This window comes from Suillus subalutaceus (genome assembly GCF_016647625.1).
Source record: "Suillus subalutaceus strain FC151 chromosome Unknown DFJ58scaffold_69, whole genome shotgun sequence".
Classification (NCBI taxonomy): Eukaryota; Fungi; Basidiomycota; class Agaricomycetes; order Boletales; family Suillaceae; genus Suillus; species Suillus subalutaceus.
The window spans coordinates 15,677-31,253 of NW_024540318.1; the positions used below are offsets into that span (position 1 = coordinate 15,677).

At 48.5% G+C, this 15,577-nt stretch overlaps 4 protein-coding genes and 1 non-coding gene across 5 annotated transcripts; 3 read left to right on the plus strand and 2 right to left on the minus strand.

The window, feature by feature from the left end:
- Positions 1 to 3,284: 3,284 nt before the first annotated feature.
- DFJ58DRAFT_431856 (uncharacterized protein) lies at positions 3,285 to 4,189 on the plus strand. The gene is made up of 4 exons (XM_041380372.1): positions 3,285 to 3,567; positions 3,619 to 3,699; positions 3,751 to 3,867; positions 3,931 to 4,189. Exons 1-4 carry the CDS (start codon positions 3,406 to 3,408, stop codon positions 3,976 to 3,978), a joined length of 408 nt encoding a protein of 135 aa, XP_041242754.1. The 5' UTR covers positions 3,285 to 3,405; the 3' UTR covers positions 3,979 to 4,189.
- Positions 4,190 to 5,081: 892 nt separating this feature from the next.
- On the plus strand, positions 5,082 to 5,166 carry DFJ58DRAFT_t104. The gene has a single exon. It is a non-coding gene; the product is annotated as a tRNA-Ala (tRNA).
- A 1,236-nt stretch (positions 5,167 to 6,402) lies between these two features.
- DFJ58DRAFT_729161 (CHAT domain-containing protein) lies at positions 6,403 to 9,609 on the minus strand (the record flags this gene model as incomplete). Its single annotated transcript, XM_041385708.1, has 3 exons — positions 6,403 to 9,360; positions 9,418 to 9,515; positions 9,567 to 9,609. The coding sequence occupies 3 exons, from the start codon at positions 9,607 to 9,609 to the stop codon at positions 6,403 to 6,405; spliced, it is 3,099 nt and encodes a 1,032-aa protein (XP_041242755.1).
- Positions 9,610 to 11,505: 1,896 nt separating this feature from the next.
- DFJ58DRAFT_887167 (uncharacterized protein) lies at positions 11,506 to 12,949 on the minus strand (the record flags this gene model as incomplete). Its single annotated transcript, XM_041394670.1, has 1 exon — positions 11,506 to 12,949. The coding sequence occupies exon 1, from the start codon at positions 12,523 to 12,525 to the stop codon at positions 11,506 to 11,508; it is 1,020 nt and encodes a 339-aa protein (XP_041242756.1). The 5' UTR covers positions 12,526 to 12,949.
- Positions 12,950 to 13,097: 148 nt separating this feature from the next.
- Positions 13,098 to 15,464, plus strand: DFJ58DRAFT_793382 (isocitrate lyase and phosphorylmutase). Its single transcript, XM_041390402.1, has 10 exons — positions 13,098 to 13,569; positions 13,627 to 13,794; positions 13,845 to 14,114; positions 14,161 to 14,291; positions 14,342 to 14,491; positions 14,539 to 14,766; positions 14,816 to 14,858; positions 14,912 to 14,967; positions 15,021 to 15,126; positions 15,183 to 15,464. The coding sequence occupies exons 1-10, from the start codon at positions 13,130 to 13,132 to the stop codon at positions 15,280 to 15,282; spliced, it is 1,692 nt and encodes a 563-aa protein (XP_041242757.1). The 5' UTR covers positions 13,098 to 13,129; the 3' UTR covers positions 15,283 to 15,464.
- Positions 15,465 to 15,577: the final 113 nt, after the last annotated feature.

Sequence of the window (15,577 nt, forward strand, 5' to 3'; positions counted from 1 at the left end):
CCGTCAAATCCTTAGTATCTTGAGGCACGATGCTTACCAGTGGTCACCGTACACCGTGGTCCCAGCTGGAATACAATAGTTTTCCTGATGGACTATATCATGATTCGTGCGATAAGCTGTCAAAGATCACTCGCCCAAATCACGTCGTGAATTGTTTCGGTGATGTGAATATTGTGAAATGTAGGCACAAAACCAAACGAAGATTTCATAGCATATATTCTCACGAACGAAGGGCCAACGTCCACGTCCCCCTGCTGCGGAATGGCTCGGACACGGAAGTGAAGATCGAGAAGGGAGTGCACATCCATCCCTTTTCGTAACTTCAAACCACCTGCAAGCAAAAAAAGATCACGCTTACGTTGTCGCATGGTTCTGGACGTTGTACGAATCATCGAGAATGCCGAGAACTGTGTTCTTTGTGCGTGACATCTGCAAGGGGTGATAGGCCTCAACTACTTTAGGCTGTAAACGTGAATGAAGTGTTGTGCATCACGTTGAAAAGTAATATAAACGAGGGAAAGTAATATCGCGGACTACTGACCTACGCATCCGACGGAACCTGTCCTAAAACGGTGAAAAGGCAATAGTCGTTTTGCCGTTATATATTTCTCCGGTAACAATCCTGTAAGGATGGTCAGCTGTGAGTTCTCTATCATAATCATGGCGGCCTGCGACAAAATGTCGAGCCTACGACCGATAAAAATGACCCTTCTCAATTCCTAACCGAACGATGATCAGAGGACCGTATTGTCAATCCATCCCGCTATAGTGAGGGATGCGCTTATCAGCGATATGACACAAATCAGTGTTCAAAAGCCAATAAGTTGAATGCGAAATTTACAAGTGTCGCAGCAGCGAGTGCCCCAAATGGGAGGGAAAGATGGGAGGGGAAGATCGCTCTCTGATTTAGGAAGGCACGCCTGAGCAATAAGAAACGAATTACTCGACTTCATCGGTTCATACTTCTTCTTTGTCTACTCGAACATAGCTCTATGAATCCTGTACTTCCTTGATGCCAACGATAAAATGACCAGAACGTTATGATCCTGGAGTTGCAGTTTCAGTACTATGAATCGGACCCTTACTCAGTTACTCGTTCATACCTAGAATGCGGAAAGACACTGGCATATGGGATCAAATAGGACGACTACTATGCCCTACAATTTGAATGAAGAGCAACGGTATCAGCGAAGGTTGTCGAGAACAAAAATGGGTGTTATTAACTGACCGAAACGCACTAATATTCCCAGTTCACACAATCGCAAAGGTGTCAGACAAGGGAGATGCCGCCGGAAAAAAAATGACGTGAAAAAAATCTCCGAGTGCGATACCGATGAAGTTTGGTCTCCTCAGTCTGTTGATGCACGAGTTCATCGCGTACGAACGAGGGTACCTAGGGGATGTACACACCCGTCCTGAAAAGAACTGAGCGAGCGCCGTACAGGAGAAATGGGGACTTGCTTTAGCTGGGAAGTGTCATTTCCTATAGACGATGCAGTTGAGCTCGAGCAATACTACGAGATCCGGACGGTGGTGCTTCTGGAATCAGGACCCAAGTGCTAATCGAAACCGCCAAAAAATACTAAGCAGCCGACTGCCCGACAGTAGGTCGGTGGAATTTGGCGAGTAATCAGTAGTACGAGATCCAAGACTCCAAAGGTTGGTGAGCCATGGCCTTTCTATTGTAGTCAACTATTGTCCAACATTGTTGCAGGTGAGGTGGCCAAAACGCGATATATTAAGTTTTCTCGCCTGAGGAGAAAAAATCGATCCTTTGGGCCGAAACACCAGGGAGAGTTGCAGAAGAAGTTTGGCTTGAATTAGCGAGCGGAGTTGCGACCACCCTGACACTAGGGTCCAAAGTCACTTTGATTTCAAGCTTGTGGACCAAACAAAAAGCTGGCGCCCACAAATCGCCCACCAACCGCCGCGATCGTCCTTCAAAAACTGAAAACCAGATAGCTCAACTTTAACCACTCAAGCGTAACGCAAGAGGGCTCCTCGCAATCAAATTTCTCGAATTGTTGATCTTGAAGAACGGTGGAAACGGCTTCGATACCCATTGTCGCACCCATGGATCCCTCGCAAATTGGAGTCGCCTATGATGAATTGTGTCGCCTACGAGGGCATGCAAGACAGCTTGGTCGCACTTCATGTTAGCTTGGTCACAGCTCAGCATTGCCGATTTCTGCATTGGCAAAGGCAAGAACTGGACGACACGACGGTGAAAAATCGCTGTTCTCCCGCCAACAACGGTGCTGGGTATCTTCATGGTTTCTGCATCTTGACAGTATTTCTTCTTATGTTGGATCATTCGGTTTGACATTCTTCACATCTGGATGCACGGAAATTTGTGGGGATTTGAGGCAGCTTACGATGCATGTGGGGGGCACTGAGCCGAATTATAGTCACTGGTGAGTGTCTTGTTCACTCCAACCATGCTTTGTTTCTGGGGCATATTACTACTGGAGTGGCAGTGGTGGCCACCTGTCGATGTTGATGGAGGCGGTTGCGTCAGTTGAGAGTTTTGGGCGGTTTTGATGCAGCCACAGTCACCATCTTGACTCATACCAATGCTGCTTGAGACATCTTGCGAGCTTGAGAGCACACTGCTGAGTCGCTTTCATGTGTTATGGTGGCGGTTGCGAACTTGCCTTGGCTCGTGCACGCGAATTAGCGTGACGCCCCTTTTTGTGTCACGCCGCTTGTCATACCAACATGTCACGCTGTACTCACTGAGGGAGTAGCTCGCTATTGCGGTTTTTTTTTGGAATGTCCAGGGGATGCAGTTGCTCAGGATGGTTTATCAGCCCATTGTTGGAGATATAATGTGTAACATACAACAGAGAGTTCCAGAGTCCACGCACTCGAGCCTCGTGTGTACTGACTCTTTTCCAGGGCAGGGACGGGTCTGGCTTGTGCAGCATTCTTATGACGCTCTAAGCAGCACATAAAAGGTCGAACAGGTCGCCGAATCCTATCATGAAACTCGAACATACAGGCATCCGACACGTTGAGTGTCATGCATGTTGCTTCCTTCGACGTGGTCCGTAGGTTTGACGGAGCAATCTGGGACCCAATCATGGTGATGCTGTCCCTCCTCGCCGTCTTGTGTCTTTCGTTTTGCCCTATCGATGGCCTGTTCTGGATTGGGGTCGCCCATGAAGATGTTAAAGAGAATTGCTTCCGCGGAAGCAAAATATCTCGAGATTCACAAGTGCCACACTGGGATAGGCGCTCACCAGGTATTCGGCACTGACTCAGCCCTGTCGAGATTGTGAATTGGGGATATTAACTCAACCCTGTCGGAATTGCGAATTTGGGGTCCTGAATTCTAGTCCCCGTCTCTCAATTTATTTATTTTCGCTTTCCTTCCTTCGAGCTCTCGTTGGTATTTAAACCCTAATGTCTTCTCGCAGGATACACGACATTCCTTTCCCTTCGTTCTCCCTTGTAATGAGCCAGTCTTCGACGAGCAACATGAGGTTGCCCAGCTACAGGACTTCTTACTTGCTTCGCTTCCACCCTTACCCGAGGGTAAAGCCGAGCCAACGTGAGAGCCTGATGGTGAGCCATCAAAGCTCATTGGATAGCTATTTTTCACATTTTGTTATCAAGAACACTGTAGATGATCGCCTCAGCAATCAGTACGATGTTGTTGATGAAGACAACAGTGCTAGACCGGTGATTCTTGACTTCGTACGCATTTGCTTACATCTTCTTGTACCCTGACTTACTCTCAAAATGCAGTCTGATGTCCATGAGGAGCAGCATCCTAATGTTGAGAACCTGCAGGAAGCTGTCGAAGTTGCCGAGGCCGGCGTCAAACCTCGCGTCAGGCGCCTCAGCTTGACCACTTTGATCATTGTACGTTTGCTAGCCTTGCTTTGTCATTGATGGCGTCCATTCTCTCACGCGTTACGCCGGCAGGACCTTGCATTGCTAGTGGCCAGAAAGCTGGCTTTGAAAGCCAGGTAGTTGGCCTTCAAAACTAGGTAGTTGGCCATAGCAGCACAGACGCCAGTATTCGATATTGAGAAAAACCAGGCGGCGATCCCTAACAAGCTGTTTCCAGTGTATTAATTCCGGTCATGCTGTCGATCGTCTTTCAACTTGTATATCGCCACGCTATCATTTGTATCATACTATCGTTACTCCTTCAGTTATTTCAACGTCCTTTACATCCATCTATCCCTCTAATCATCTCACATACACACGATACATGTGATATATATATTCCCCTGAAAACTGTAAACCAGATCGCTTGCTTAACGACCATGACGGCGTCATGTAGACGACGTTCCACTGCGATGAGCTGTTCGTGTCTGTGCATTGGAGCACCCCCTCGAAGATGTTATACCGTTCGCCACCAAACGTAACGGATCGACTGAGAACCTTCCATGTCACTTCCTGAAATATTTTTAAACCCGAAGTGTGATTCGTCCAAGTCGTTTGATCCAGGCTCTAAACAGCGTCAACGACCATGTTTGAGAAAAATGTTTTTTTCCGAATGTATCAATTTTGATGACATTGACGTCGCCACGCATTTGAGTAGAAGAGATCGGAATGCCTGAAGAAGTGTTAGCCTGAGGGACTGTTGTTCAGAGCGTTTAAGATTCAACCATACTTCCATATGGGAGATCCCCTAGTAGCAAGATTCAGATATCCAGAAACATGTACAATTTGTCCTGCATATGCTGTACACGTCATCGATGGCAGCCTGTGGTTCCTCTTCCTCTCTCGAAATCAGTGCTGACCAGTCGAACATCCGGAGCAAGGCAATGGCGTCGACAGAATCGGATGGATAAAGTAAACACCTGTGGATATTTGGTGTGAGTGATCGCTCAGGACTCAGTCTCGCAAAGAAGACTGAGGAAAGGTGACAGTAAAATGAGTGGGCACGTACTGGACGTCAAATGCCGGAAACCCGACAAGTCCACGCCAGTGGTCACTGGTAAGGCCTTGAGGAACAACATCCTAACTCGGATCTTCATTCGTCTGCAAGAGCTATGGGCCTATGGCCTGTTTGGTCGATGGATATGCGCGCAAGGGATAGGGAACCATCATGCAATAACAAATAAGGGCGCTTAGCGCAGTGGTAGCGCGTATGCTTTGCACGAGCATCCGAATTGTATAAGGTCCAGGGTTCAATCCCCTGAGCGTCCATTTTTCGTTAGATCTAACCCCAACTCACTTATTCCTGTTTTGCGGGTGGCGCGGATTCGAAACCTGCCCACCAATAATTTTGCGTCATATCACACCTTGTCATTCACTAGTGCACTCATGGACAGTACTGTTCTTTGGAGGCTCATCTCAACTCTTGACCAAAGTGGTTACCACAACAGAATAGTGTTCTGTTTCTCTTATAAGAAGTACTGGCCAAGTTCGAAACCTACTACAAGGTCTTTTTTTCTATTGGAACACCTTGACATTGGCTCATGGATCGATAGTTTCCTCGGAGGCTCATCTTAGCTGGTCTTAGCCAATTAGTTACGACAACAGAATCAAAATCTGTTTCTCTTGGACTGTGCAGGTTTCAAACCTGCAAACATGAGGTTTTTTCTCTCTCGGAACGCACCTTGACATTTACTCATGGATGGTTTCGTCGGAGGGTCATCTAACTGGTCTTAGCCAAGTGGTTACCACAACAGAGTCAAAATGTGTGTCTCTTGGAGTTGGTTCGAAACCTACTGACAACATTTTTGCGATGGATAGATCCTCGAAGGTCCATCTTAACTAGGCCCAGTCATTGCCCAGAAACCTCCTTTTTATGTGATAGTCTGTCCATGAAAAGGAATTCACCTTCACACTTCGTGAGGGTCGTCTCATGGACACATCCTTGAGATGCGTACGTGCCAACCTATATTCACGGCAGACTGACCAAAACTGGATTACCACCAAACGCAAACGAAAAATGTTTCATGAGGCCGGAGACCAGAAGAACTTGAATGCACGCGAGCTAAGGATAGAGTGAGTTTGACAGTCAGAAAAATGATGTAACCTCCCTACCTTTAGCTTTCAAGTCATCCTCACCGGTCGCATTGGAAGAACCAACGACCGAAGGAGTGTCCATCGATGAAGCCCTTCAAGACTGGAAGAATTGAAAGTGGCAGACTGAGAGGTCAACGCGAAACTCTAGAACACCCCATAACGAAAAGTTGACACAATACAGGAGTAGCCCACCGAGACTGTATAATGAAAACAGGGGCTCGGCGATTAAGCATGTTGAAGGAGTGGCACTAGCCGGCAAACTGTGTTTGATTGAAAGCAAACGCGAAAACAAGATAGCATAAGAGTACATGACAGACGGTCATTCCTACAACTTGAAGTACAATGGAAACGAAAGAGAATGCAATATAAAGAACCGTGAAATCGTACCAGATGAAAGGAATACAGCACGAACTACACACCGATATGAATGAAAACCATCCTCTGCTCGAGGGGCACTTTTGTCTTCACCGCGTGTGTAGCACAGTTGAGTGCCCAAGCCGCCTTTGTACAGTCCATGGTGCCATCCTTCGAATCTTTGAACATGTTCTCGTAGAACGCTTCGACAACGTGTTTTGCGACAGCGTCGTCGACTTCCCACAGCGTACCAATGACACTCTTGAACCCCGAAAATTGGAGACCAGCTGCGAGGTGAATGACTTCGTCGGGCGTCTCCTTATCGCCGACGGCGGTATGACACGCCGACAAGAATGCGAACTCGGCATGCGAAATATCTCTCTTCATAATATCAAGCAGCGTCAGATGATCATCTCTCATGACGAAATGGGAATTGTAAGGCTGCGTAGGGTCTTGCTTGCCATGACAAGCAAGGTGCACCCAGGTGTTCTCTTGCAAAGCTTCGAGTGCACCTGCTCGCGTGGCTGCGTCGCCAGAAATAGTGGTACGCTTGGCCGTCGCAGGGACAAGCTTCCGTACAAGCTCGAGCTCGCTGTCAACAGCCAAGAGCGCCTTGCCTTTCCTTGCACCCGGTTGACCTTGTCCGATCGCCACAAAGGACGGAGGCATACATTGTTTCATCATCCGTCTAGATCTGATCAGAGCAGAAAGTGTCGGTGTGTAAGAACAGATATAGAGATCCTCCAGACATGGCTCCTTCCCAGAGCGATCTTCCTTTGTTAGAAAGGGATTAGCTGCATGGAGAGGAATAGACGTGAAAGCTGCAGTTGGACACAGCCAGATTCGAGAGCGGCGCTTTAGTTTAAGGACGTGCTCGAGTATGTTGACGATGGGTAGCATGATCTCGTCCCATGTTATCCGCAAGAGTACTATTAGATCCATCCTCGAATCTTTTGGGTTCATCCGAGATGCTTGTCGTATTGCCCTGGTGAAGCGATCCTTGAGAGTCTGCAGATCGGTGAGAGCGATAGATGGTAAAGGAACATGATGGGGCTCTCCTGATGTCGGTAGAATGATGGCGCTGCACGAATATTCACTAGCAACGAGGATGATGACCGGGCCCCGGCGGGCTGCTGCTTGCAAGTCTGCATACAACGGCGGAAGCAAGAATCGCGAGAACGCTTGAAGATTACGTATCTCAGCTACCGCAGCTTCCCATTGCCTTGTAAGTCTCATATACTCTGTTGTTGCCCGATCGGTAGCAGCTCTGTCTGTACTACCTGCGGAATACTGAGCATCTGAAAGGTGTTTGCTGAGCTCCGAGAATGTGTGAGCTAGGTAAGAATTCGTCGACTCGAGGTCTTCAAGTGGACTCCGTAGGCGAGAGGCCAAGGACCATTGTTGGCCACGACCCTGCTCCACGAGTTCGACTGCGCGTCGTAGATCGTCACGACGGATGGCACATGATGCTGCATCTACAGGCAGCGATCTGGCACTACTAAATGCAGCGGCAGCTTCGCGTCGTGAAATTGTCGATGATCGCGTTGCCAGATGACCATCAAGAAGGTCGAAACAAGTGTTGTAGGCCTCCAGCGCAGATGTATGATTGTACCGCTCTGCTGCGGCGACCCAGTTCCGGGCTGTTATGATGCGGTATGGTAAGCCCTGAGTAGGGTGTCTCGATGCCAATCTGAAGTTCTCCATAGCGAGTGACAGATCGACATGGTTGTGTCGCACTTGGTAACGAGACAGATAGGTTTCCTGCAGCCGCATGTAGTTGAGATACATGTCAGGGTGCAGAGAAGGCAAAGCCGCTAATGATTCTTGGCACAGATTAATGGCCTCCTCAATATCTTCATCCGTCCGAGTTTGCGTGAAACGAGAGCAGAGCGCCGAGCTCAAATTTCGAAGATTTATATGGCGCTCTGGATGGTCATGTCGCCTTATTTGAATGGATTCGCGAAACAGATCGATTGCCTCGTTAAGATCCTCCTTGACATGCAACTCTCCATATCTGGTTTTGAGCGCGAGCGCGAGGTTGTTAAGCACGGTGTCACGACGGAGATCCCAAGGTGGACACGACGTCAGTGCCTCGCGATGGAAGCTGATGGCTTTGTCGATGTCATCGATATCATGGTGTTTGTTGAAACGGGCGAGGAGGGCGACCCCTAGGTTGTCCAATGAGACGTCACGAGATATGTGCCCAACAGGACGCAGGCGCAGCGCTTCTTCGTGCAAAGAAATGGCCTCATTAAGGTCATTAAGTTTGCCTTGGTGAATGAAGCGATAGTGACCAAGTGAAACGGCCAAGTTATTCAAGTAGTCGTGGCGGTCAGGATGTCCCTCGGGGCACAGAGACACGGCTTCACGACGAAATTGTATGCTCTCGTCTAAATCATCAATGTTGCCGCGCTGTGTAAAGCGTGATCTGAGAGCCCATGAAAGTTTGTCAAGTACTTTTGGACGGTGTTGTTGGCCCACATGGCAGAGCTCGAGCACGTTTCGTCGAAGGTAGATGCCTTCATTAGATGCGTCTATTGGAAGATCGTTGCATTCGCCGATAGCATAGTTGACTGCATTGTCTACGCCGATTCTACGAAAGTAGGTGCCCTCTGAACAGAGGGGCAGGAGCTTGCAGCACAGTTCTGCGAATTCGTGGATGTAGACGGCGGTAGGCTCCTTACTGTTGCGCCATATCAATGCTCTAATGAGATTATAGAGGGCTAATGGGTGATCGGGGTGACCCTGCGGACGTAATGCAAGGACCTCGCGGAAGAGGGAAGTGGTGAAGTCGATGCCTTGAAGATCATTGCAAATATACCCTTGAAGGCGCGCATACGCGAGGTTAGTGAGAGCCATTGCGTGGTCAGGGCCGTCGATTGGACACTGGTTTAGAACCAACTGAAAATGCTCTACAGCATCATTCAGGTGAGAGACTGTCTTGCTCGTCACGTATTCGGCAAATCGTGCGTGGCCCGCATCTGTGTCTCGAGTAATCTCGCAGTCTACGAGGGACTAATACAGTTGGCGTTCCGTCAGCAAAAGCTAACAGCGGAGACCAGCGTCACTCACATCAGACAGTGCGCTGTCCTGATTGTCGCAAGTTTGTACAATAGCGGCATTCAGCGTGAGGGAAGGGTGTACATTATAAACAGGTGGGAAAGAGATATCTACACGATGGTTAGTATATGTGCATGGATGAGGAGCAAACGTTTACTTACCGAAAGTTTCATCTCCATGATCGAGTAGCTCATCCCACAACATTTAAATTTTCCCAATGACTTCTCCACTGCCTAGCATTCGACCGACCTCATAGGACGCCTTGATCTCCATTGATAATGTAGGTGACCCGTGTGTCGATCTACCGATGATCAGCTTTTGAATGGTGTCCAAAAGTCTCCATGGACTTTACAGGGTCACAGTATCACCCCACACTACAGATGCTTCAGATGATAGGGCCCTGATAGCTGATTTCCAGCGTCTTTTCGAGTCGATATTGATGCATACATAAATGCCAGCAGGCATGCACCGGGAGGGGACTTGAATATTCTTTCCGCTGATGACTTTAGATAGAGGGTAAGGAGTACGAACGAATACGAAGGCAACTCACCTTTAATTCTGATATATTGACGTTCTAAGCTACCAGGCACTGGCATGATGATGCGACGAAGAAAAATGACCAGGATCGAGAACGGGTTGAATAGTGGGTAGAATGAGTCGTAGGAGACGAGAGTGAAGATATGGGAACTATGAATGGCGTTCAGTTGTGGGAGAGGACAAGCGGTTAAGGTTCATGTCATGTTGCGTTATCGATGACTGTTCGGCACGACTAGTGGATGGTATGATTACACTAGGAGCCGATAAAGATGGCTGACGGCATCAGTGTTAGGGGGAGGTCCTGTGCAGACAATGTCAATGGCAGTCATCAGCGGTAGCGCGCTAAGGTTGAAGGGGACATGCGAGTCTTAGAGTGTCCTGTGATGGTCGATACTCCTGGACTTTTATCACCGAGTCGAACTACTCATTTAGCACACCAAGGTAAAATGTAGAATCCAGTGTGTTTCCTAAGGTAATGGCAAATGCAAACAGCTAAAATGGCGTGCATAGAAGAGCCAAACGCTTCTATAGACTCGTCCGATTGAGCATTGTGGAAACGCTGCAGCTGGGGACGGTTCGCGAATGTACAAGTCGGATTGATGCAACATCCTGCACAGGCTGACTAAGCGAACCTTCGCTAGTTAAACCCCCCAATAGGGGGGTGCCCTGCAACATGATTCTTGTCAATTAAATGCCTTGGCGGCTCTTGGCGGGACCCACACTTCTGTCTCAATCTGTGCCTTGGAGAGGACTCATCTCTATGCAAGCTAGTCATAATGAGGATTATGGTTATGTTGCATGTCATCGCTCTCTAGATCTCGTTGCACGCCGCTCCTGGCGCCTCGCCCACACTCAATTTAAGAAATTTGCGTATTGATTTCCCCTTGACAAGCGAGTAAAATTCTCATCTAGTACCTGTATGAAATTCTGGTTATAGGACGACCACACGTGGGCAGGCGATAAGTAGGATAACTGAGTCTGACAACAGTTGTCCGTGGTATAGAAATAGAAATGCGATAGGATGATCAATAGTACTTACGGCACCTGGAGTCTAGATGAGCCCCGTACATTGTTTCGCTTAATCGCGGCGGTACATACCCGAACCGCAGTTTGATGTTTTTCATTTTCTCGACAATAGGAAAAATGCCTCAACAACTTCTCCTGTCGGTAAACCTATTGGCTATTGAAAGTATAAGTGAGTGCATGCTTAAGAAGTAAAGTAAGGTCCATATGCGACCAAAAATGCGTACATAAGAGAGAGTGAATGGTCATGCTGATTGAAAGGTACTGGATTTAAAATGAATGCAGGGCACAGACGATCGCGGTATAGACGGAGGAGAACCGTCCTCTGGGAGTCGCAGAAATGCGGCATGTTCCTGGAGAAGCCGTATGTGGAAGTATGTGCGGAAATGGAATATGCGAGTGTGTGAAGGTGAACTACTACCAGGCAGCCAGACTACCATAACCTGATGCTGAATAGTATACAGGCCAGGGCGATACCACATATGAGTGAGATGTTTCTGGTCCCGGGATTCGAATCTAAGTGTTTCGAATCTAAACTCATCAGTTAGCCATTGTAACAAACAGGAACGAAGTGAAGCATTTACCAGGGGAATGGAATATTAAGGGGGGAGTGAGCTTCATATTCCGAGGATGTAGCCTTGAATGTGATACAAAGTCACGGTGCCGGTTAAGCTCCAGGGCGAGCCGGAGCGTGCATAATATCTCATCATCCGAGGGGCCTTCAGAGGGTCTTTCAGAGATAGGAATGATACAAAGCTCGTCTTCCAGCTTCCATACTACCCTCGTCTTTGAAGGAGCAACGCAGCATTGAAAGTGTCGCAGGACATTTGAGACTAAAGCATCAATCTCCTTGGCACCGGCACGCGATGTTGCCATCGCCTCTATGTCACGCGTATAAGGCGAGGGTGAGGTGGTTGACAGATATGTTACGGCAACGTGACGCAAGTGAAATATGAAGTAGGGCGGCGGATCAGAGTCAGCCATCGGGGAGCGGATTTTGGCGTCGACGCATGCATCGGAATCCCGCCGATCACGCGCACGAGCGATCTCTGGCCGCTGGTGCCCTCCAATTTTCGCGCACCAACAACCGCCAGTGACCTTTATTTCAGGCCAGTCTGACACGTTTTGACCGTAGACGTGAAAATTATAGGTTTTGCAACGATCACAAAGGTCGACGAGGGCCGTCTGTAAGCTGTGGTTGAGTGATTCAAGTAAGGAGGCGGAAAGCGTGAGATGCAGATGGGTGAGAATACGACAGCGGATCTCGACTGGTAGTAGGAGAGGTAGACAGGACATTGCAGTGAATTGTGGAGATACATATGCAAGGACAGCATGTATGAGTGTCAGTCGAGTGACTCGCAAGCAAGTGGGACTTGAAGGGGACTCCATGGGAGATGAAGTCATGCAAGTGGTAGCGGATGAATATAAATCCAAATCCAGGGGAATGATATTTATGTTTGCGAATTGAAATACGGTGTCCGGTGTGCGGATATAAAGCCTCGAGGAAGTGACATGACTCAGTATTTGAATGGACGGAAAACAAATAACCAACGAAAGCATCAAGATGCGACGTCGTAGAAGCACCACCCATGCGTCACAAGACACTGCAGTAGTTCCCACCCAGACACGGTGTTTTGAACTAGATTTAGACACATGATGTGCCAGTCAGAGGGAGAGCAAGGAGGAACCACCACTTGCAATCATACTTCGGGTGAAAGGGATTCGAAGACATAGATCAGCAACTAGCTATAGGTCTTCTCTCTATCAAACTGTCTATATCATGAAGGCCGGGGGAGACCTGACAACCACCAACCTGCAGGAACCAAAACACTCGGAAAAGCCTTAAAAGCGGCACTTTTGGGGCACTTCTCAACCGACTTTTCTAGATTGGCATGACGAGTGGAGATTAAAACCAGCTTCTGTTGTAGTGAGTCGGTTGTCTAGTAGAGTGATGGAAGTTCCTTCAGAGAATTAGAGATATCCGAGAATAACTTGAACCCCACTGGTCCCAGCAAGCCGCCGCAGTCACACTGTGCGCTCTAGGCCGATACATCCCCATTCGTAACCCTAACCTCAATCTAGGTTTCGGTCTCCCGAACACAACGGCCAGCGCTTAACTAGTAGCAGACGGTGTTCTCACCATCTCACGACACCATCCGTTACAATGATTCTCCCTCGACCGACAGGTAGAGTGCCTAGGTTTGGGACCTTGACACGTCCGATGTCTTCGGTTCCTACCCTGCCACTTCACCCGCCATCATTAGCTGAGCAAAGCGCTACCTTCGATGCTCGCGTTCAGGACGTCTCCGCTTTCTTTTCCTCGCCTCGATTCGCTTCTATCACCCGTCCCTATACCGCTCATGATGTAGCGCTAAAGCAGGGTTCCGCGCCTGTTCTTCCCCTGCCATCGACGCTCCTTGCTAACAAGCTCTTCGCCTTGTTCACCGAGGCAGCTTCTAAAGGTCAACCTGTGCCTACCATGGGTGCTATTGACCCCGTTCAAATGACCCAAATGGCAAGGCACCAACAGGTCGTATACGTTTCTGGTTGGGCTGCAAGTTCGCTGCTAACTACGGGCAACAATGAAGTTGGTCCTGATTTCGGGTAATGACGTGCCGGATCATATGCGTGTTCGCGCCCTTCTCATCTACATCATATCAGAGATTACCCTTATACAACTGTACCAAACCAGGTTCACCGTCTCTTCCGTGCACAGCAACTTCATGACAGGAAGCATTACGATGAACGTATGTCCGCATTGCTAGAAAAGCGTGCAGAAATTTCATATATCGACTATTTACGACCAATTATCGCGGACGCTGATACTGGGTGAAGACCGTACCTTACTTAGTCTTCATTTGTAACTCACAACGTCTTAGCCATGGAGGGACCTCTGCCGTCATGAAACTCACCAAACTCTTTGCCGAGTCAGGTGCCTCAGCCATACATTTCGAAGACCAACTCCACGGCGGAAAGAAATGCGGACACCTTGCAGGGAAAGTTGTTGTTCCTCCAAGCACACATGTATCACGGCTTGTTGCGGCCCGTTTCCAACTTGACATGCTTCTATCTCCGATGTTGCTCATTGGCCGCACTGATGCTGAAAGTGGCAAACTCCTTTCTACCAGCATTGATCCTGTTGATCACCCGTAAGTCCTAATTATAGAACTTGATGTCGATCTGAAATACGTTTAGATATATCCTCGGTACCACGACGCAAGGAAAGCCCCTCAGTGAAGCTCTTGCGCGAGCCACAAGCAGTGCGGATGCAGCCAGAATTGAGAATGAATGGGATACACTGAACGAGTTGATCACTTTCGATCAAGGCATGTATTCCTTAGCGTCTTCTGTTCACCACATTGAGCATGTGGCATAGCCGTCGAACGAGCGTTATTGTCTAGCAGTAGCTCGAACCCACGCGGTGTGTTCGAACAGTACAAGAAGGCAGTGGCCGGTAAATCAAACTTCGAAGCACGTCAGATTGCTCGGGAGGCTGTCGGTCAGGATATCAACTGGAACTGGGACCGTGAGTACAGTTGTCAATGCCTCGAGGTCTTCACTCACTTTTTGCAGTCTCACGCACACCCGAAGGCTTCTATCGAACTACTGGTGGCCTTCAGGCGGCCATTGACCGTGCCCTTGTGTATGCACCATACGCAGACCTGTTGTGGCTGGAAACCGGCAAGCCAGACTTAGCGGAGGCTAGAACTTTTGCGAGAAAGATCCGGGAGAAATACCCTGGCAAATGGTTTGTATACAATCTGAGCCCCAGCTTCAACTGGTCCCAAGCAGGGTTCAACGGTACGTCATTCCCCAATAGTAGCGATCTTTGTCTGAACGGCTTGAACAGATGCAGATCTCAAGAACTTTATATGGGAACTCGGAAAGGAAGGGTGGGATATATAGCATTTGATTTCAAATGCGACCGCCTCATTGATGAACCTAGATTTGTTTTGCAACTAATTTCACTTGCTGGGCTGCACAGTAATGCTGCTGCTACTGGTGCGTTTCCTCTTGAATGCTAACATCCCGCTGCTTACCGGATGTCCACCCAGCTGAGCTCGCTGCACGATTCAAGGATGACGGTATGCTTGCTTATGTGGAACTTGTACAACGCAAGGAGAAGGAAATCGGCTGCGATGTTCTCACCCATCAGAAGTGGTTTGTGTTCTTTTCCAAATTCTGCTCCCGATGTGTTGTCAACTTCTATGATACAGGAGCGGTGCCAATTACCTTGATTCGATAATTCAGACCGTATCTGCGGGATCATCAAGCACGTCTGCTATTGGGAAGGACTCGACGGAACATAATTTTTGATCCTTGATGGTAGAGTATGGGCATATATACCTGTAACCCGACTCAAAGGAGTATTCACGTCTAGTTTCAATTGCACATATGCTGTTTGTGGATAACCTAGACTGCTTCCGGCTTGATGCTTTCAGTAACTCTGTTGGTCGCGGCTCATCAATAACGATTGTTATCAGTCGCTCGAGGAGGCTGGCTGGCGAATGCCATACTAGTCTATTCCGGTGTCGCGTCATTTCGTCACAAAATCACCTATGCCGCATCAGAGGGCGACAGTGCCAAAGTTGGCAATGCATTTGTAGACGAA

Excerpts from the sequence above, each read along its gene's own strand:
- DFJ58DRAFT_431856 (XM_041380372.1), top strand. The coding sequence starts at position 3,406 with ATGTCTTCTCGCAGGATACACGACATTCCTTTCCCTTCGTTCTCCCTT. Across the intron at positions 3,568-3,618 it reads GCCAACGTGAGAGCCTGATG|AACACTGTAGATGATCGCCT; the intron begins GTGAGCCATCAA and ends TTTGTTATCAAG. Across the intron at positions 3,700-3,750 it reads GACCGGTGATTCTTGACTTC|TCTGATGTCCATGAGGAGCA; the intron begins GTACGCATTTGC and ends CTCAAAATGCAG.
- DFJ58DRAFT_793382 (XM_041390402.1), top strand. The coding sequence starts at position 13,130 with ATGATTCTCCCTCGACCGACAGGTAGAGTGCCTAGGTTTGGGACCTTG. Across the intron at positions 13,570-13,626 it reads GAAGTTGGTCCTGATTTCGG|AGATTACCCTTATACAACTG; the intron begins GTAATGACGTGC and ends ACATCATATCAG. Across the intron at positions 14,767-14,815 it reads GTCCCAAGCAGGGTTCAACG|ATGCAGATCTCAAGAACTTT; the intron begins GTACGTCATTCC and ends CGGCTTGAACAG.